This window comes from Trifolium pratense, linkage group LG1 (genome assembly GCF_020283565.1).
Source record: "Trifolium pratense cultivar HEN17-A07 linkage group LG1, ARS_RC_1.1, whole genome shotgun sequence".
Classification (NCBI taxonomy): domain Eukaryota; kingdom Viridiplantae; phylum Streptophyta; class Magnoliopsida; order Fabales; family Fabaceae; genus Trifolium; species Trifolium pratense.
Genome location: NC_060059.1, coordinates 8,345,077 through 8,367,653, shown reverse-complemented (window position 1 = coordinate 8,367,653; position 22,577 = coordinate 8,345,077). Strand labels below are relative to the sequence as shown.

At 32.4% G+C, this 22,577-nt stretch overlaps 2 protein-coding genes across 2 annotated transcripts; both read left to right on the top strand.

The window, feature by feature from the left end:
* The first annotated feature begins 2,341 nt into the window (after window positions 1-2,341).
* LOC123918872 (phospholipase ABHD3-like) lies at window positions 2,342-8,409 on the top strand. The gene is made up of 13 exons (XM_045971034.1): window positions 2,342-2,793; window positions 2,888-2,949; window positions 3,088-3,155; window positions 4,069-4,158; window positions 4,433-4,555; window positions 5,779-5,856; window positions 6,292-6,377; window positions 6,530-6,578; window positions 7,125-7,181; window positions 7,280-7,410; window positions 7,502-7,585; window positions 7,773-7,842; window positions 8,001-8,409. Exons 1-13 carry the CDS (start codon window positions 2,357-2,359, stop codon window positions 8,127-8,129), a joined length of 1,464 nt encoding a protein of 487 aa, XP_045826990.1. The 5' UTR covers window positions 2,342-2,356; the 3' UTR covers window positions 8,130-8,409.
* Window positions 8,410-12,434: 4,025 nt separating this feature from the next.
* On the top strand, window positions 12,435-18,723 carry LOC123918862 (embryogenesis-associated protein EMB8-like). The gene is made up of 13 exons (XM_045971027.1): window positions 12,435-12,970; window positions 13,055-13,113; window positions 13,396-13,496; window positions 14,868-14,957; window positions 15,280-15,402; window positions 16,030-16,107; window positions 16,515-16,600; window positions 16,765-16,813; window positions 17,054-17,110; window positions 17,197-17,327; window positions 17,414-17,497; window positions 17,681-17,750; window positions 17,968-18,723. Exons 1-13 carry the CDS (start codon window positions 12,609-12,611, stop codon window positions 18,412-18,414), a joined length of 1,737 nt encoding a protein of 578 aa, XP_045826983.1. The 5' UTR covers window positions 12,435-12,608; the 3' UTR covers window positions 18,415-18,723.
* The last annotated feature ends 3,854 nt before the right edge of the window (window positions 18,724-22,577 follow it).

The window sequence follows — 22,577 nt, the reverse complement described above, 5'->3', positions numbered from 1 at the left end:
TATGAAAATTTAATAAAAAATTCCAAATTGTGCTAACTGATAGTTGAACCTGTGACCCGTGCATGCATGTAAGCATCCTTACCACGTGGCCAAACAAATTCATGTGATAAAAATGCATAAAAACTAAATATATTTAATAGTTTATGTAAGAAACATTGGTACACCTAGATCTTCTTATTTTTTGTAACCATCTCATGTCACATATATTTATTTTCTTTTTATAAAGACATATTATGTATTGATAAAATACATTAACTTTCGTAAAAAAAAACTTATTCGTCGGAAAAAAAATACATTAACTTAATTATATTGTTTATTTTTTTATAAATGTGTGAAATTTTATTATTTTTTATAGAATAATTTTTTATTCAATATTGTAGTTATGAAATTTAAGATTTGAACATTTGTTTATTAATCGAGTTATTAGTTATGTGGTCCGACCAGTGACCCACTGGTCCGACCAGTGATCAGTAACCCAATGTTTTGACCGGGTCAATCACCGGTCCGGGTTTTAAAACATTGGTTGAGAAAGATATCATGTTATTGTTTCATTGAGCTCTACTTCTAAGTTGTCATAAATTGCAGCCACGATTTGTTCATATTTGTACTTCTCTTTTGTCATCTGTTGTTTGATCAATGTTTGAAGTCATGCTCCACCGTCGTGAATAGCATACGTGTTTTGCTGAATATCCAAATCTTGCTCTGCTCTCTCTCTCTTTTGCAGTTCTATGAATTGTTATTTCTCCTCTCATGACTCCAATTTCATCGACCAGCTTTTTGATTTTATCAGGCTGTCCAGTTTTGGGAATTGCAATCTCTTCTTTCAGGATTTTAATTTGATCCTTAAACTTCTTGTGTTCATCATCATGTTCTTGTTTTAGCCTATGGTTTAGGAAATTCTCTTTAGCCTTGTTGAATTTGTCTTGAAGTGATCTCTTGGAGTGTCGATGTGGCAAATCTATTAAGGCAAGTTCATCAAAGATCTCTGTAATGGTGTTTCTACTTTCTAGTAGGTGTTAATTAGCCACGTTGATTGATTATTGCAAGCTCTCCCTCATCCCAGTCACGTGTCTGTTGTGTCATAGATAATAATAATAATAATATTAAAATAAAACGTAGTAAGCTAATAATACTTAATAATAAAATAAGCTAAAAAACATAGTTTTAAAAACCGGACGGCCGGGAATCAGAGGGTTACACAGAATAATTTTGTTTATTTTTTTGTTGAGGGAATAATTTTGTTTATATTAACTTTCGTAAAAATAAATAAATTATTCGTCGAAAAAAAATACATTAACTTAATTATTTTGTTTATTTTTTTATAAATGTGTGAAGTTTTATTATTTTTTATAGAATAATTTTTATTCAATATTATAGTTATGAAATTTAAGATTTGAACATTTGTTTATTAATCGGGTTATTAGTTATGTGGTCCGACCAGTGACCCAGTAACCCAATGCTTTGACCAGATAGATTACCGGTTCGGGTTTTAAAACATTGCTTGCGGCTTCATTCTAGACAATTTGTGTTTCTATGTCACAAAACATTGGTATTGTTATTTTTTAAATTAAAAATTATTATATTTTTTTATGGGTTGAACAATCTGATGTTCTTTGTCTTCATGAGTTTATGGTTGAATCTTCTAAACTTTGTTATGAATTTTCTGATGTCCATATTTCTCGTGAATCTTCAGCCTTAACTTTATGAAATATGTTTGTAAATCTTCCGATGTTCATATTTCTTTATGTTCTTGTAAGTTCTTGAGTTGAACCTTCTAAACATTGGTATAAACATCAATTTTGTCAAATCATAATCCAACTTGTCCAATGAGGGGTTGAAACAAAGAAATAATTATATTATAGGATAAATCGCTAAAGAAAAATATATTATAAAGAGTAAATTGAAATTCGCCGACACACACCATGACACCAATGAGAGAGTGTTGGGGAGGTCGAGAAGTTCATGAGAAACAATGAGCCAATGCTGCAGGATCACAAGAGATGGAGACGCTACATCTCCACTCAAAACCATAAGACATTAGGTTAATGAGTCATATCTCTTATAAATTCAACATTCTTTTCATACATAGTCGACGTGAGAGTTAACTACTCACACTTGAAATCCAACAGTCTCCCATGACATTAACCTCCAAGTGATATCCTGGTCATCCATCCATTTTTTTGTTTTCACTATATATATTTTTTTTGTCAAGTAGTTTAAGGACTAAAAATTCACTCTTAAAAAGAATAAGTGGGGAAACCAACGTTTGAACCGCGACCACCCGACCCTCAAACTGAAATCCACGAGAGACAACCCTGACCCCACCAATTAATAATGAGCAAGTGCAGAAGTACACATGGTCTATTATTATCCCGGGTCTTTCTCAGAATCTGAGTCTCACTCACCTATCAAAAACACTTCAACACAAAACACTCTTCTCATGGAACTAGATTCATCAACAACTTCAAACGGTTACTTACTCCTTCTCAAAGGACTTTCTCTCATTCCAATCTCGCATTACGCCTTCGCTTTCATCACTCTTATCATATTCCTTCTCATTTCCATTATCTACAATTCTCTCGAAATCCATTTCTTCCAAGACCTCTTCTCCGGATTCTCCGGCTCTCCGGTTCAATTCAGTTACAACTCCTCCTCCCAAATCTACCACGCCGTCGTTTCAAACTGCCGGATTCTTCAAGGAAACTATTCCGTCACACCGTGGCTTTCCAGTCCTCATCTTCAAACTATTTTTCTCAACTTCTTCGGAAATCCTCCAACTGTTAAATACAAAAGGTCATAACTCATAACCGTCATTTCTTCTTGTTATTATTGTTATTCTTTTTGTATCAAGTGTTATGAAATCTAACAAACTGTATTTTACTTTCAGACAATTATTTACTACTTCTGATGGTGGAACACTTGCTTTGGATTGGGTAACAAGTTCTGATGGTGTGTAATTTGAGATTATTATTCTAATTATTAGTATTAATTTGTATTTTTTGAAAATGCGTAGTTAATTAATTTTGTTGTATCAAATTAGAAAGTCTCGTTGACCTTTGAGAATTTTGTGTTTGATCATTATTACAGTTTCTGATGATGAATCTACTCCCATTGTTGTTTTGATTCCTGGCTTAACAAGTGATTCTTCGTCTCCTGTAAGTTATACTAGTATTATTCTTTTGTTTATGTGTGTGGTTAAATGTTAGTGTTGTTCTGGTTTGAGCTAATGGATTAAGGAGTTAAGGGTCCAAGGTTCAAATCCTGGTGAACGTGAAAAATGCCAACATTAGTAATTACTAAATGTTTTTTTACCAATCGTTAGTTGATCCTCTGGTGATTGACGCTGAATTGTGGTAAGGAGGACCACGGTTCAACCCCCGCAATTGCGATCAAGAGGGGGCTGGAACTACTTGATGTCAGAACTGACCCCCGAACTAGATTAGGCGATCCAGTGGGCCGGATACTGATGGTGAAAACAAAAAAAAATTTTTTTTTTAAGGAAGTAATTACTAAATGTTGGTGTTGTTTTGTCTCTCACTGTAATTTTAATCGGAATTGGGAAAATCATGTAGTTATACTACCCAAGTTGGGTGTTAATTGACTGCTAGGTCAGGGCAGGGCCTTTGGATAAATGTTTTAAAAATCGAATAAAACATTGAACCTAGACGACTTCTGGGTCATGATTCAAATGGTTTAAACTACTCAAACAATAACAAACCACGATCAAACTGTTCAAATAACGGAACTACAGACAATACCAGTTCACTGTTACCCCGATGGAGCCATTTGGTTCAGTTTGATTTTTAAAACATTGATTCGAACATGTATTTAGTGCTGAAAAGAGAGATTGTTTCAGTTAAGAAAACAAGTCTATTGGACACTATAGTTTTGGTTATTCATTATTTTGTAAGGCATCCTCAGCATCAGATATGCTAGATGTTCCCTTATACCCTTAAGTTATTATAAACCGTTTATGAATTTGTGGTTATTCACTTTTTTTGTTAAATACTAGTCGATTAAATTATATTGTAGTAGTATCTTACCATTTATTTTTCTCTTTCTTGGTAGTATCTCAAACACCTTGCATATCATACAGCAAAGCGTGGATGGAAAGTTGTTGTCAGTAATCACCGAGGCTTTGGAGGTGTTCCAATCACGGTTAGTTATCCTGAAAGTTAGAAATATATAGATTAATTGATAGTTAGAAATATATAGATTATTTGATACATTTTCTGTAAGCTTAAAAAATATAGAGATTAAGGAACCACTTTAGAACATGGGAGCAGCAGTTGAAAAATGTGGCTGAAATTTTTTTGCACTTCTTTTCGTTGAAATTATAGGATTGATGTGCTTCTCAATAACAGTATGGTGTAATAATAGTTTTATTGTTTTCCTCATATGGTAATTTAAATTCTTATTAAAATTATTTCAGAGTGACTGTTTCTACAATTCTGGATGGACTGAGGATACTCGCACAGTGGTTAATTATCTCCATAAAGAAAATCCCAGAGCGCCTTTGTTTATTGTTGGAACTAGTATTGGAGCTAATATTCTGGTAAATTTGTCACTCAAGTCTTATTCTCTTGCATCAAATTTCTTCAATACTGATTAATTTAATTGCATACCTCGAATAATCTAAACATAGAAATTTCAATATAATGACATGCATCTTCGAATGCCGCTTATATTAAGGACCGAGGAACAACTGATTTAATTAAATTGTTTGGCATTTTTCCTTTCTCACATTGATCACCATTTCTTCTAAAATGTGCTCTCCTGGTCAGAGCTTTATCATAATTTCTCACTGGCCAATACTGGTTAAGGATTGGAATTGTATCATCTTCATTGGAGCAGTTTTAACTCATGGTTATTAATGTTTCCTACTTGTATATATATGTGTGATTATTACTATATTACTTTTATTTACTTGACATTTTTTTGCTTCACGCCTTCACCACATTGATTTGTATCTCTTCTTAAATATGTTTTTTCATGGTTTGGTCTTGCTCATTCTTTTTTCCAATTCCATGTTTTGGTTATGCGTAATCTTTTGATCAAAACCTGTTTTCAATTGTATATGTCAGTGTTTCCTCCTTGTTCATGTATATTTGTATTAATTTTGGTTAAATATTAAAGACTGAATATTCAGTACATGATTTAGTCCATTTCCTCTGCTTGCTTTAAGGATTTTATTTAATGCCTTGTAATGACTATCGAGAGAGAGCCCAAACATGTACCAATTTCTCAGAGGAAAAGCAATCGTTCTACATATATCACAAACACTCTCCCCTGATCCCACATGAAGAAAATATGAAAAAAATAACAAAGCAAATAGGGAAAACATCATACATAATCCAAAATTGCATGTTTTTGATGAAGAGAAATGCTAGTAACTCTCTGATATACTTTTTTCAGCACATGCTTTGTTGTTGGGCAAAGTTCACTTGGATCCCACACCTTTAGAAATGGGTTCCTCCAAATAGGGAATGAGATCCATATGATTTAGTGAAATCTTCATATATTTTTACCTAATAAAATAGTGTGTTTTTCACTTTTTTCATTGCTCTTTTGCTGAAATGCTGAATTATAACTCCTTTCTTAATGCTTAAATTTTTATATTTCGCTTATGCTATGACCATTGTCATTGGTACATCCTCTATTTGCTTTTCAAACTACAGCAACTCTGGAAATTGCACAACTGTTAAGTGTTAACTTATTCTCATTCACATATCCACAGAGCTTGGCACATCGCTGTCTCATCTTAAAGATTGTTTGCAGGTAAAATATCTTGGTGAGGATGGTGAGAATACTCCTGTAGCTGGAGCTGTAGCTGTGTGCTCTCCTTGGGACCTTTTGGTTAGTAAATAGTATATGATTTGAAATTTAACTTTTGTATTCAAATGACATTTTCTAATGTACATAACATGTTGTGAAAAGTAACCACTATCTATCTTTCATCTGAAGTTGGACCCACTTTAATTGTTGGCGAATCCAAAAGAATTTTTTTTGTAAGAACTAGTTGAAAAATCATGCAATCTGTATAGAACAATGAGATTTTAATATGTTGGAAACTTTAGGAATGTAGTGTGTACTTGGCAATATTTTGGGGGTGGGGGAGGATTAGAAGGAAAGGCAGGCATTTATGGAAAAGTTTGAGAAAATTTGGTTTGGAATCTTATGAACATAGTGGAAACTATCTCAAAATTTCTCGTGATATGCTTTCAAGCCTTTAGCATACTAGCTATATGTGCTCCTTAACTGGAAGTAATGGTACCTGTATAATGTTTGCAGATAGGGGATAGATATATAAATCGTGCTCCTATGCAAAAGCTTTATAATAAAGCACTGGCAGGTGGACAAAGAGATTATGCAAAATTGTATGCCTCTATCTTTCTAGATTTTTTTTACTCATATTTCTAGTTTGCAAGCTCTTTTTTTTCATCTATTATCACCTGCAGACAGACATATTTTTTTTTCAATCTGTCTCTCTAGTTCATATTTGACTCGATTTGGCCAATATTCTTTGCAGACACCAGCCTCAGTTTTCCCGCCTTGCTAATTGGGAAGGGATAGAAAAGGTGGCCTTAATTTTGATAATTTCATAATTTTTTAAATATATGATAAAATCGTATGCTTATCCTATAGTTGTATGATGTTGACTTCTTTATCACATATTCATTATGTTATCTGATGCACATTTCTATTGACATATTTTCCAATGGAAAACTACAGATAAGTTTTTTTTTTTTTTTTTTTTGTGTGTGTGGTTTTAGAGCAAGTTACTTGTATGTATTATTCAACGTGGAAGATGTCTGAAAGGTTTCAAGTTATTGACCCTTCAGTTTTATTCACCATTCCTCTTAATTCTGTTATTTTATAGCAGACATTTTAAATGTTACTTTGTCAAGGAAATTATTTAAACGATTGAACGACGCATGTCGATTTTAGAGGCCAAATAGTTGCTACTCATTTACCTGTTGGATAAAGCTATTTTCCTTAAAAAACAAGACTTTTTCTAATAGTGCCACATTCTTAAATGATGCACGTTGTTCTGTATATTGATTTAGTGAAGTTTTGTAAAATTTAATTAGTGCTGAGTGCATATGTATTCTTATGCTTTGCAGTCACTTTCTGTTCGAGAGTTTGATGAACATGCCACATGCATGGTTGGGAAATATGAGGTACTTGTAGCACCTAAGATTTGTAATCTTCTATTTTCTTGTATCATCTCTTTTCCGGCTCCTTATGCTTGCTATCTAAAATCTTTTTGTTTCTTTAGACGGTTGATACGTACTATAGACGCTGCAGCAGTTCTACTTATGTGCAATCTGTATCGGTTCCTCTTCTCTGTATTAGTGCTCTTGATGATCCTGTCTGTACCACAGAAGCCATTCCCTGGGATGAATGCAAGTATGCTGCTTTGTTGTTTGTTCTAATTAGTTTGCTTTCTGTTTTTATTGCGTTACTTCAACACCATTTTAATACGCTACTCTTTTGATAGGGCAAATAAAAATATTGTGTTGGCAACTGTAAAGCATGGAGGACATCTTGCCTTCTTTGAAGGGATAACTGCATCTAGCCTGTGGTACTTGATTAGTTTTGTGCATCCAACTCTTCAATATTTTATCACATCCACTGATCTTTTGCATTTAGCTGTCGTCCATTCTAATATAATCTAATATCATTCCTTGATTGGTTATAATATCATCTAAATTCCAATTAAGAAGCCACTATTATTAAAAGTTGAAAAGTAAATTTCTTGCCTATTGCAGGTGGGTGAGAGCTACTAATGAATTTCTTAGTGTACTACACTCTAGCCATTATATGCATGAACAAAAAAAGGTAAAAGATATGCTACTTTAAAGCTTATCGGCTAGTGTTTATTCTTCCGTTTGTTCTACACAATCTTTTAATGCTATATAAGTTATCTTAACATGGTGCACTAAGTGGACCATTTCTAGTGGCTGAAACTGCTATTTTCTCTATTAATGGCAATGCAGATCTCTACGCCAAACACACTGTTGGATTCGTCAATTGATCAGGGCCCTTATGTCAATGTTACCGAAGATGGAATGGTGGCTGCATTGAACAGTGAGCCAACAACGGACAACCAAAAGAAATACATGTAATACAGGATATGCATCATTATCATGAAATGGTCCAGAAGAATAAGTTAAAAAAACTTGATGAGCTAGTGAAAGATCGGGGATTCCTCTGGCATTGTATATAAACAATAATTAGTACACACAACGCAATGCCTCTTGAATTTTGACGCCCAGGCTTGCTATCTCGACAAAATCGATGGTCCATCTGAATGCTGATGTATATTGCTGTTACCGTACGTTGGCACTTGGCACTAATTAGATAATACTTGTATTCTTTCCTGTCTAATAAATTTCATTTCTATTATCTTACATATATAAAAAAAAAAAATAATGTTATTGGCACTGTACTATATTTGGTGTTCTATAATGTCTCTAGCTTGAAAGAAATATTCAAGCTTTCAAGAGTTTTAACAAACAAATCACAATCACATTATGAAGCCGTCATCTTCGCAGAGAGTTTCATAACCTTGCCAACAATGATAATCTTCACTTTCTTCAGTCGCACAGTTACGCCAACTGATCTCAAAAGCTCACCTTAAAATCTAATTCTTTACAACCTTAATAATCCATTCCAACATTCGGCCGATGATCCCAAATCTTCCAATCATCCTAGCATCATGCCAAACTCATTTCCAGCCGACACACAAGCTTCCTTCCAGTCCTAATGCTCGATCTCCAATGATACAACCCAACAAAAATCCTACCGATTTTTTATTCATTCCAAGATTAAAATTTACACTTTCTTCATGCCCACCGCCTCAAATTCATGTTTTACGAGTCAACTCTCTACTTCTTGATTCTAACGGTTATCTTTCTTCCATGACAAATCAACCACCTTGTACTCACTCCATCGCTAGTTCCTTTTATACAATCGTTAAGTTCTTCTGGTGCGACTCTTGGTACTTTCTTATTCTTATTATTTCTGAATTATTACTAATTTATTCTTGTATACCTATACCAAATTTACTTATCTTCTTAATTGGCACACACAATCAATCGTCATAATTCAAAACATCATCCGACCTTGATTGATTTTTTTTTTCCTTTTTTTTTGTGGTCAGATAGTTTGGCGGCTAGAAATTTCATCCATAAGATAAGATAGATAAATGGGTGTCCGGAGTTCGAATCTCAATCCCCGCTAAGCTCATGAGGAGTCCGTACTTGATTTTATTTTGACTTTATTCATACTAAATTTTCGTCTTTTATTTATGAGACAGCATGTTGGGTGAGTCCTGCTGCCCGGCTAGACTTTGATAATCCAGTTCTCCTTCTTATTCAATCTTTACGCTTTCGAAAAGTCACAGTCCACACTTTGGGAAGCATCAGGATTCAAGGCTACTCGCTTTCCAAATTCAACGCGGAATAATATTAATTTAATACCAGTAATTTTGCAAATGGAGATCGTTATCGGATGATATGATGGTACTCCTAACTCATAATTATAGTTAGGTCGATCCATTTATGGGTTAGCCGTCACATGCTTCTCTGGATGAGGATTCCTAGCGTAGTGAATCTTCATATTAATCAATCGTTAGTTGATTCAGTGGTGATTGACCATAAGTTTAGTAGGGAGCAACACAGTTCGATATGTTACAACTACTATCAAAAGATGGCTGAATGCTGGAACTGACTCCCTCACACTGGTGGTGGAAAAAAAAAACTCCATACTTACATGTAATATCATACCTTGAATTTTTAAATGTTATATGTTGACCAAACTCAATCCAACGAGGGGCGGATCTACAGTGTAGTCAGAGGGTGCAACTGCACCACTCAACTTTTATAATTCATACCAATATTTCAGTTTTAATTTAATTTGCACCCTCTCAAACTTTATGTTCTGCGCCCATTGCACTCTCTTTTCTTCTCACCTCCTCAACTGCTTTAGGTTTGACACGGTTTAAGGCTTCAAGCTCACAGAGTCACACTTTCCAATGTCTGTTGCTACGTCAAGTTGACACTTTTCAGTTTTCATGAAGAGAGTTGGAAGCCAAATTATTTCGTCACTTGATAAAGTTTTTTTTTTTTCTTTAACAAATTTAATGTAAAGTTTGTAAATTATTACTATTATAATATATTTTCCTCGATTCATTATTTAATTACATTTTCGGTACGTTTTGATTTCACTTATTTATGAGCTTATACAAATAAATAATTTTTTTTTGATAGAGAAATAAATGTTTATGTTACTTCTCATGAGTTTTCACTAACAAAAAAAAAAAATTCACTAACAAGAATTATGTCTTTATAAGCTGTTTTCTCATAAACTAATTTGAAAAACTTATTTATGTGCATAATTTGTTTCACTTAAGCTCAAAAATAAAACATTGATGATATCACTTTTTGTAACTTTTATAATATTCTAAATATAGTCCCAAAAAAAAAATTGGAAGCAACATTGAACTAATCACAACAACTATTTGTGTAAATAAAGAAAATTTAAAATTTTGTAGGACAAATTTTTTTGCACCTCCTGACTCAGGGTCCTGGATCCGCCACTGAATCCAACCTATTCACCACTAAGTTGAGTCGGTTCAAACTTAACATAAAATTACATTCAATCCAACTCAATTAACTTTGATAAGGTTGAATAACAAATTTGACCAAAAAATCGACCTAATCCTACGCTCCGAATACTCTTGCTTTTAACTTCTTAATTAAAAGACTAATCAAATCTATTACAGCTTGTCAATAATTTAGATTAAACGTTCACACGTTGTTATCAGTGGCGGAACTAGAAAAAATATCGTGGGTGGGCCGAAAAATAGTCAATCTATTTTCAAATTGAATTTTTTGCTCTTCTATTTTCACATGTTACTATTTTGGTACCAACAAACTATATTTTTACTCAAAAAATTGTGATTTTTGGCTATAAAGGTGATTTATTGTCTCCAACATTGAATCTAAAGATGAAATATCAAATTTGAGACCAAAATTCACAATTTTTTCCCATTAAAATTCGCTAATTTTACGGCAAAAAAGTAATAAAAAAATATTTAGATAGGACTAAAATTGCAACAAATGTGAAAATATGGGACTTTAAAAATTTAATATTAATTAAACATATTTTTATGTCATTTCATATTTATATACGCTAGTTCAACTGCTAATTTTATCTATTATTCTAAATTCAATTAATTATGAACTAACATTTACACTAATACTTGAACTAATATGTGTACCGAATTACTTATAGTCATCAATAATATACTCTAAATTAATATTTATATTAATATTTGTACATATATATACCGGGTGACTTAAAATCATTAATAATATATTTAAATTAATACCCTACATATAAAAAAATTTATTTTTAGGGGGTGGGGGTGGGCCGCGGGTCCGCTGCTGGTTGTTATATCCATGTTCATTGCTAGATTATTTTTTTTTTCAATTTTTTATTTCATTGATAGATTTCTTTTGTGTCCATACCTATAAAAGAAGTTTGATATACAAACGAAATAAAGTCCAATATTATTAAAAAATAATAAACAGCCAACAAACTATTTGATAAAAAAAAACTGTTTTTTGTGTCAAAAAAGAGAGTAAAGCTTTGTTTTTAATATATTCACGCAAACAAGAGATATTGTAAAAGTAACTTAATTGATAGATTCTAAATATCATTAGAGAATTGAAGTTTAAATTCTAAATTCTCCACTTCTTTACATTTGAAACATGTGAGTCTTACAACTTGAAAACATCCAAGAGACAGAAGCATTATTTAAGTTTGTAAAATAAAAAAAAGTGTTATTTAAAAAAAAAGTTAAATTACAGTTTTGGTCCTCACGTTTTCGAATTGTGCGATTTTAGTCCCCTAGTTTCAAATGAGCGATTTTAGTCCCCCATATTTGCCCTCTTTTACATTTCTTAGTCCCTTTGACTATTTTGACAAAAAAATTAATGACATCGAATTTTGGTGACACATGTCTTAATTTTATTGGGCAACCTACAAAAATATTTTTTTAAAAAAAATAAAAAAATTCAAGGAAGGTCAAATGGTTTTTTTTGTTAAAATATTAATCTAAAAATAAAAAACAATAATATTTTTTTGCTAAATTTTTTTTTGTAGGTTGTCTAATAAAGTTAAGACATGTGTCACCAAAATTTCATGTCATCAATTTTTTTAGTCAAAATAGTCAAAGGGACCAAGAAATGCAAAATGGGGCAAACATGGAGATTAAAATCGCTCGTTTGAAACTAAAGAATTAAAATCGCACAATTAAGAAACGTGAGAGACCAAAACTACAATTTAGCCTTTAAAAAATAGTACTACTATAATAGAATATTTTTTCTTATATAAATCAAGCATTTATATTGTCAACATAACACATGCATGGTTGAAAGTAGAGACGATTGGGTCACGTGGTGGATTCAGAAAGGTCCCTAATTAATATCACGTTTTGTATTTTCCTTCTCACTCCTAACGCCACCGTAAGCTCCACCGCAACAACCCACAAATAACCGTTTAACAGATTCAATTCCTTCCACTACAATATTCATTCCATGGATTGCAATTGCTCCAATCTCCAACTCATTCCTCCACCTTCTTCCAATGCCTACGAACTTCTTCTCCAAGCGCTCTTTCAAATTCCAATCCACCACTACGCTCTCGCCACCGCAATCGCTTTCACATGCTTTCTCTACAATTTCCTCGAAATCCATTTCATACAAGATCTCTTCACTGGATTCTCAGGCTCCTCCGTCGATTTCACATATAACTCTTGCTCTGAAATCTACGATGCCGTCGTTTCTAAGTGCCGGATTCTTCACGGAAAATATTCGGTCACTCCGTGGCTTTCTAGTCCTCATCTTCAAACTGTTTTTCTTAACTTCTTTGGAAATCCTCCAATATTCAAATACAAAAGGTCATCAAAATTTCTCATAGTTCTTATGGATTTGTTCATTTGTTTCATGAATCTAACTACTATTCTTCATATATTCAATTTCAGACAATTATTTAATACTCCTGACGGTGGCACTATTGCTTTGGACTGGGTTATGAACTCTGGTATATTATTGATATTATCAATTTGTTTATTTGGAAATGCTTAGTTATTAATTTGTTAATTTGGTGATCATAATTATTAAATTAGAAGTAGAAAATCTCTAGTCAGTATTCGTGAGCTGGTAGGGACATAACATTTTATAATATGAGAACTCCGGGCACTCCACTTATTAACCTTTTAAGTGTGAAATTCTAGCAACCAGGCTACCTGACAAAAAAAAAACAACTCTAGCCATATGATTCTAAAGTTGACCTTTTAGAATTTTGTATTTGATCATGTTGCAGTTTCCGAAAATGCTGGCCATATGGATGATGTTGTTAATAAAGGCGAATCTACTCCCATTGTTGTAATAATTCCTGGTTTAACAAGTGACTCTAATTCTCCTGTAAGTTGTTGTTATATGAATCATGATTTTGTTTGTCTGTGCTTAAATGTTAGTTGCTATTTTTTCTTTTAATCAACTTAAGGGGAATTGGGCAAAATTATATACTTATAGTTTAGTTGGAGGTTTCATAATTAATTACTATAGAGCAGGGATTATGATCTCTGGTTGTTATATTCTTCTCTTAGTGTTATCATTGTATTAAGAATCTAATCTAAGTGTGTTTGGTTTTACGGTAACAAAAAATGATTTTGGTTAATAGTGAGTTGAATTTAAAATGATTTTTATATGTATACATTAACATAAAAGTAAGTTAAACAATAAGTTTGAGGATAAAAATCAATTATGGAGGCAAAAACTCCAAATCCTAGTTCCAAGTTAGAATCAATTCCGGAGGCAAAACAAAATTCTACTCGAGTACACTCAAACATATCAAAATCAATTTCATACTTCTAAAACCACTTTTATCACTCCCAAAAATTGAATCTAACCCATACACCAAATCTACAGTAGACCTTTTTTTTATGTTATTTTATATGATTCAATTGTAATCCCATTTTGTCCCCGTGAGCAAGCATAGCTCAGTTGGTAGGGATATTGCATGTAATATGCAGGGACCAGGGTTCGAGCCCTGGTGGTACTCCCACTTATTCATCTTAAAAAAGTGAAATACTAGCCACTAGGCTACTTTACTAAAAATAATTGTAATTCCATCTAACCTTAAGTAAATGCACAGCAATACACGTTAATGGGACTTCAGTGGATGAAATCAGCCTCTTGTAAATGCAAAGCAAAACTGCCTATAATAGAACTGCAGTCCAATTCTTCCCTGAAACCTGTCACAGTTTTCATCATATATTGTTATTATATACGCTTTACATATTGAGAAAATGGACATTGAAATGCAGCTCACGCATTAAAGTGCTCCTCGAAACTCTGACAAATAAGCTTCCACTTGCAAGTGATATGGCCTAAGGCTTGGAATTATTAATTTCCCAAGAGCAAAAATTGACATTTGATGCATATTTAAAATGATAAAAAGGAAGATTATTTTCCAAAAAAGTATCAAGAGCAAGTGAGTTAAGAACAATATCAGGTTGATATTTGATTCATGCTAAAGTATTAATGCTAAAAAGATAAATTGTTTCCCTCAAAATATAGTTGTCAAAATGGAGATGTTGGACTGGACATTGTTGCTTTTTTTTTTTTCATTCTTTTTGGGCATCATATATGCTAGATGTACACCTGTACCCTTATAAAATGTTCATTAATTTTTAATTATTCATCTCTTTTTGCCAATTAAGATATTCATTTGTATTTTGGTGGTGTCTTACAGTTTGCTTTTTTTTTTCTATTTCTTCCTCCCCTCGGTAGTATCTCAAACATCTTGCATATCATACAGCAAAGCGTGGGTGGAAAGTTGTTGTCAGCAATCACAGAGGACTTGGAGGTGTTTCAATCACGGTTAGTTTATCTGCAAACTCAATTGATTAGCAAGTTTGGCACATTTCAAGAAACAAATTCATAAGTTGTTTCGGGTAGGTGAAGTTTGGCATTCTATTTGCATGTCAAGAAACAAATTCTTGAGAACAATAACTAGTTTAAGGAGCCTCTTTAGAACATGTAAATGGCAGCAAAAAAGTGTCCTTGAATTATTTTTGAATTGCATTTTATTTTTAAAATGTTTGGGTTATAGTGTCCATCTCAATACTGTGAAAATTGTGTGGTGCAACCGTTTTATTGTTTTTTCCTTTAGTAATGTATTTTCTTATTAAAACTGTTTCAGTCTGATTGTTTCTACAATGCTGGGTGGACTGAGGATGCCCGCACAGTGGTTAATTATGTCCACAAGGAGAATCCCAGGAGGCCTTTGTTTGTTATTGGAACTAGTATTGGAGCTAATGTTCTGGTAAATTCATAGCTTGGGTCTTATGTCGTGCTTACATCAATTTCTTAACATTTTGTGTAATTAATTAATTAAACTGCTAAATTCAAATGGTCTAAACCTAATTTTTTTCATATAACTACATATATTTTCAAGTGCTACTTACAGCACTGACTGGCTTCCCCACACTGCCTTTATTTCTTCTGAAATATGCTCTCTCCATGCTGGAGCTTGGTCAAAATTTCCTGCTTTATCGTTCTGGTTTAGGATAATGTTATATCATAACCGTTCTTTCTCATTGATATTATTGTTTCCCATATGTGTATTATATTACTTGTAGTTGTTTGACATTTCTTCCTTCACCACAATGACCTGTATTTCTTCACAAAATGCTCTCCCCTGATCCCCCATGATGGGAAAATGGGTAAGATAGGGAAGACATCAGGCTGGTTGTTCCTAACTCCTATGTTTCGATAAACTCCAACTCCTATGTCTGCTCTTTTTTTACTTATGTCAGAACATTTGGTACATACACTATCTGCTTTTCCAACTACAGCTAAACTAGGAATTCAACGAGTGTTTGCTTGTTCTCACATGTGCAAAGAGCTTGTTTTTGGCACTGCACTGTTTCATTTGAAAGATTGTGTGCAGATAAAATATCTTGGTGAGGATGGTGAGAATGTTCCTATAGCTGGAGCTGTAGCAGTTTGCTCTCCTTGGGACCTTTTGGTTAGTATTTTGATTTCAAAATATAATTGTTGCATTTCAGTTGGCATTGATTAATGTGTGTGATAAAAAATTAGGAATGAAGTGTATAAATTGCAAAATATTTCTTAAGCAGTGAGAATGAAGGTAGGCATTTTTGAGAAAGTTGAAAGACATGTTGGTTTGAATCATATGAACATAATGGAAAGTAATTTTGAAGATTTGAGTTTTGAATACATGTAGCCTTTAGCATGTTTCTCATTCAAAATTGTTTTATACAATATATATGATAGGATTGATGCAGTTGAATTGAATTTCACTACTATTGAACATTTCTGAAAGTTTGAATTATTTTGCATTATGCTGTTATGGTACCTTAACCGGATGTTATGTTACCTGTATTTACCTGTATAACATATTAATGTTTGCAGATAGGGGACCGATTTATAACCCGTAAGCGTGTGCAGAAGTTTTATGATAAAGCACTAGCTATTGGACTTCAAGGTTATGCAAAATTGTATGTTTGTATCTCCCCATTTGAGTTTAAATATATTTTTTATAAGTTATTGGTCTTTCATCTATAAAATTCTTCATTAGCAAACAAACATGCAAAAATTAGGTTTCCGTGTAGTTCATAACCAGGTTCGATTTGACATATTTTCCAATATTTATTGCATGCAGACACCAACCTCACTTTTCTCGCCTCGCTAATTGGGAAGGGATAGAAAAGGTGGCCTTCCTTTTTATAATTTCACATATTTATTACTACTGTCGGTATTATAACAAATCAAACGATTATTCTACAGTTGCATGGCTCTTAACTGTTTATTCCCGTTTCATTCTGTTATCTGTGGTGAACTTTTTTTTGTTGATTTACATTCTAATGGAAAACTAAAAATAAGATTTTTTGTTGCTTAAATTTTTAGATTTCAATCAATTTTGAGTGCATATGTTTTATTATGTTTTGCAGTCACTTTCTATTCGAGATTTTGATAACCATGCCACTCGCATTGTTGGGAAATATGAGGTACATATGCAGCACATAGGATTTATAATCTTCCGTTTTCTTGCCTTATCTCATGCCGATTATAAAATATTATCTTGTTTCTTTAGACTGTTGATACGTACTATAGACGCTGCAGCAGTTCTACTTATGTGCAATCTGTATCGATTCCTCTTCTCTGTATTAGTGCTCTGGATGATCCAGTATGTACCAGGGAAGCCATTCCTTGGGATGAATGCAGGTATGCTGCTTTATTTTTTCTGAAGTTCTGATTAATTTGCTTTCTTTTGCATTACCATTTCAGCTTCTTATTTACTCTTTTCATAGGGCAAATAAAAATATTGTATTGGCCACTATAAAGCATGGAGGACATCTTGCCTTCTTTGAAGGGATAACCGCATCTAGCCTATGGTAACTTGACTCATTTTGTACATCTGACTCTTCCATTTTGACACTTCTCCCGATCTTTTTCTTTTATCTGTCTACAATTGTTGTAACATTCTTTCATTATTTTTTCCTGGGGTTGCGAGGTTATTAATGGCAAGTTACTAATATATAAAAAATATTGATGTGCAACTTCCTTCCCTGTTGCAGGTGGGTAAGAGCTACTAATGAATTCCTTGAGGTACTACTCTCTAGCAATTATATGCATGTTCAGAAGAAGGTAAGCGATATGCTATTGTGTTTATAAATTTTGCTTATTGCCAAATGTATATTCATCTTTTGGTTCTGTGCTATCTGTAAATACTATATACACTTTGGTTTGGCATAAAAGATGTCATTCAAGATTGTTGTAGGCTATCTTATCTCTATTTCTGAGTACTAAGTGAAGCCATTTCTACTGTCTGGAATTGTTGTTTACCCTGGTAATGGCATTGCAGATCTCTGCACCAAACAAACTATTGGACTCGTCAATTGATCAGGGTCCTTACGTCAATGTTACTGAAGATGGAATGGTGGCTGCATCAAACAATGAGCCAACAACAACAGACAATGTGGAAGAAATAAATGTAAGACAAGATATTCATCATGACAGTCATGACAAGGTTATAGAAGAAAATAAACAAGATGAGCTTCTGACTAAAACAGAGAGTGGTGATTCGTCTTGTATTGCTAAAACAGCTAGTGCCCGTAATCCAGTACCTCTAGATGTAATAACGCCTATCAAAAGATACGTAGGCCAGTTATCTCGAGAAAATCGATGGTCCACTTGGTTGTTGGTTTATATTGCTATCACCACAAGTTGGCCATTGGTTGGTTCAGCCCTATATCTTGTGTTTGGGAAAAAGCTCAGGGATTTCTTACCCGGTGGTTTGGCTAGAAGATAATATTGTATTGCAATATATCATTGTTGTATTTGTCTCTGTAGATGTATACCAGTAATAATATTAATAATAATAATACTAATAATAGTAATTAATAACAATAATAATAGTAATAATATATTTGTCCTATTATTTTCTTGTTTTCAGGACAATTCTCCATTTCTTAGCATTTAGTGAATTTAGTTGGGACTTTCAGTGGTCTATTGTTTTCCCTAAACAATTGGTTTATCCTGTTCTAAACCTGGCTTTCAACAACAGAAACGCCTATATGTAATTATTTGATTATTCCATTAAGAATTGTGTATTATAAGATGTGCATCAAAACATACTCTATTGTATTTTGATTTTTTGAAAGAATGTCTACCCGTGCATGACGCAGGTACACCTACACGGCTACACTAGTGGTGCAAGAGTCGGTTTTTATGCATCACATGTCATAATCTCACTTTAAGATGAATATGCAATTATTTTATCAGCACGATTCATCTTAATATTTAAGGTTGATAATAATGTAATTAATTTTTCCTTACTCCAGAACATGTTCAGCCTTATTTTAAATTTCTTTAAAGACAAGGTATTTTCCTTCCATTTGATGATATGAAAACGAGAGAATTATCATTAGAACACAAAAGAGAGAACAAGCCACCCCTGCTCACTAACATTCTACTTGTGATTATAAGCACAACCTCAGATTTGTTTTTTCAGGAGCAATACTTTGGCAATTTTTTCGACGGACTGCAAGGTCGGTATTCGGTATGGGAGCTGTTCTGAGAGATACCGCAGGAAAATTTATTGCAGCAACATCAGGTTGGTGTAAAACATCCATGACAGCGGCGGAAGCAGATGCTCGGAGTTTACTAAAAGGCCTTGAATGGATTACCTCCTTTAATCATCAACATGTGATCATTGAGCTTTGATTGTCAACAAGGGGTAAATGAAATGTACACTGATAGATTGAACCACTCTAAATATTGTTTGTTTGTGCAAAATTGTAAGACTCCTCATAGAAATCATAACAAACAACTAAAAAGTTGGGTTTACAAGGCGTAAAGCAAATGAGAGAGTGTTCATGCTCTTACAAGGGTAGCTCTATCTCACGCTTCGCGCGCTACTTTTGATGTAATTCTCGATTGTATTGCTTCTATTATTATTAATGAATTGCGTAAACAAAAAGAGTTCAAACTCGGTCTCCATATATACTCTTGCCATTTCCTTGAAGGTGAATTTTTTTTTTTTTTTTATAATAGCAAATATTGTTCTTTAAAATTGTGTGCGATAATTTTAATTTAGCTAGCTAACTATCACTTCAAAGTTAGACACAATGTCAAAGTTTGAGCTTATGACTTATAAGTTTATACCACAAAAAAAAAAAAAACTTCTTTAGTAATAATTTTTTTCGAGTTTATAGCATATTATTTTTACTATTTTATAATTTATTTTGATAAGTTAATTCAATTAGCTTAAAGCTTATCGCTTAATATATTTTTTTTGCCAATTTTATCCCCTATCATCTAAGTTGAAAAAATTTAAACATTAATTAAGTATATTTTATTTATATCATTTAATATTTATAACCTAGTCCAATTGTTAATTTTACCGTACATTATAAATTCAATCAACTAATTTATCCGGTATAAATTATAAGTTCATCACTATAAACTAGCTAATAAGCTAAGTTTTTTTTTGACGATCTAATAAGCTAAGCTATCAAATATTTTTTCCAAACAAAACTTTAGTCTAAATATAGCAATATTTTTGCATCGGTCTAAAATTTAAAGTAGGACAATGGGGTCCTCGTATTCTCCTATACTTGAACAATCCAGTGATTGTTTCAACTTCCAAGTTCCAACTAAACAGTTTGTACTATAGTTGCTACGGTTTTTCTCTTCCATATAGTTGGAATCTTCCTTTAATATAAAAAATAATACGAGTAGCTAGGAAGTAATTGTCACCAAAATTTCATTGCATAATGAAAAAAAATTCATGAGTTGGATTAGATATACTTTGTAGTTTGATTCCAGACAAAAGTTTTTGGTATAGGAAATGACGTATTTCTTAGAAGGAACATCAAAGACAAATAAAACATCCAAGTTAATAATAAATTCTTATGAAGGAATAGAAGTTTCTAAAATCAAAAGAGGACGACCAAGATTAATATTAAAAAAATCATAAGCTAGAATATTAGTATACTTTGTTTTCTCAGCCTCTGTCGCTTATTGATGGTTTATTCATCATCTATATAAAATGTTTTTCATCGTTAGTTAATTAAATATGATGATATTACAATGGATTGAAATTTAATTTGTCAATCTGTCTTAATCTTTGACTGTAGATATAAAGCACCTTTTTAAATGGAATATACCTTTGGTTAAATCTAGGACAAGATTAGCCGAAGGGTATAGTATATTTCAAATGCACATCAATCGGAATCGGATCTTAGGGTAAATTTATATATCTAAGGGGGTGAATAATATTAAAACTTTGTCTAGCTTGGATTTTGTTTGTAACCAAAATTTATAAAATTGGTTATCAAATGCCACAACATCTAAATTTAACTGACATAAATGTTTAAATTGTTAGGTTAAATATCAGGAACAAAGTTTGAATTCTAGTCTATTCAGGTTTGAGATTAATATTTTATGTTAATATCTATGGATATGTTATATATTAACTTACAATTTTTTTGGAATATAGAAATGTATATATGATAAATATAGTTGAAATATCATATCATATAAAATTATATTCTCTAAATCTCAAAATAGTAGAATTTTATTTTATTAGTCTATTAGTATTAGCTCGTTAGTCTATATAGAGACAAAGTCATGCAACTTTTTTAAAGAAGTTAATTTGAAATAGGTCTTTAATTAGTAGACCATATTAGATTTTCCAACAGGCTATGCCCATATCCAAGAATAAGTTAATGTCATGTAATAGGTTAAGTTGAAATTTTTTATCACATCAGATTTAGGTCTTCCAAAAATAAGATACTTATGTTAAGTATTATACATTTTTTTGGTCCTGTTCTCTATTTAAAATTTGATACATCGATAATTTTTTGTCATACATTCTATGTTTCCATTTTTAGTGTCAACCAACCTGACATGAAAAAAATTGTTGATATATCAAATTTTAAGCGAAAAACAGGACCAATGAATAGTACTTGACTTTAAGTTTTCTCCAAATCAAAAATACTAACTAGATATATATTGCAATCTCCCAGATAATGAGAGCTGTAACTTATCCTCCACTCACCACCCCATACTAGTAGCATCTTCTCCCCTAATGATAATGAAATAGAAACAAAGTGATGATTGGTAAATAGAGAGTGTCAAAGATGCCAAGAGTTGGAGTGCAAGAATCGTAATATCCGGAAGATCCCCTAAACTTTGTTACTGTGCATAATTACACCCACTATATGCAAATTAAACTACGTATTTTGAAAGAAGACAACAGCTGTAGAAGCAAATAGTTTGCATCTTAGGATGCAGACAACTAACATATGGATGCTGATGGTGTCTCAATTTAAATAAACTTATTCTCAATACTCAATAAACTACATTGCATGATTTCCCGGATCATGTCACATATGAATTTTAGGGCCACACATATTACTACTGTTTTCTGTAATTACGAGTACTACAATTTTTTTAATGATATTTAGACAACCAAATTGTTGGGTTATGACTTAGAAAATATTTACATTGAAGTTTGAGCAAATTATATAAAATAGAATTGAATATTTTAAACTCAACCTAAAAATACATTAGTTAGGAGATCAATGTTTTTAGTTGAGATTAGTCTTAAAAAAAAGAGAAACGTTGCGATTAGTCTTTACCATTATGCATAAAAAAATATCTGTTTCACATAAAAAGTATTCTGTATAACTCTATACTATGACTTTACATATATTTTATAAGTATAAAAAGATTTTGGCGAGGCCTAACTTGTAACTTGTAACCATATTTTATTTCACATGAATATCATTTGTTGATGGATAAATATCCTCAAATTATAAGGGGTAGTTTCGAGTTTAATTTCACGCACATACACGTGTAATTTTTATACATTCAACCATGATCAATTATGCACATACATTTACGGTATATTTATAAAATTAAAAGTTGGGTCTAATTTAATTTCACAAAATTGGCTTGTGAAACTCT

Bases quoted from the DNA above. Each gene is read 5' to 3' on its own strand.
- LOC123918872 (XM_045971034.1), top strand. From the start codon at position 2,357: ATGGTCTATTATTATCCCGGGTCTTTCTCAGAATCTGAGTCTCACTCA. The intron at 3,156-4,068 runs GTAAGTTATACT...CTTTCTTGGTAG, and splicing joins CAAGTGATTCTTCGTCTCCT to TATCTCAAACACCTTGCATA. The intron at 4,159-4,432 runs GTTAGTTATCCT...AAATTATTTCAG, and splicing joins TTGGAGGTGTTCCAATCACG to AGTGACTGTTTCTACAATTC.
- LOC123918862 (XM_045971027.1), top strand. From the start codon at position 12,609: ATGGATTGCAATTGCTCCAATCTCCAACTCATTCCTCCACCTTCTTCC. The intron at 13,114-13,395 runs GTATATTATTGA...ATCATGTTGCAG, and splicing joins GGACTGGGTTATGAACTCTG to TTTCCGAAAATGCTGGCCAT. The intron at 17,498-17,680 runs GTAACTTGACTC...TCCCTGTTGCAG, and splicing joins ATAACCGCATCTAGCCTATG to GTGGGTAAGAGCTACTAATG.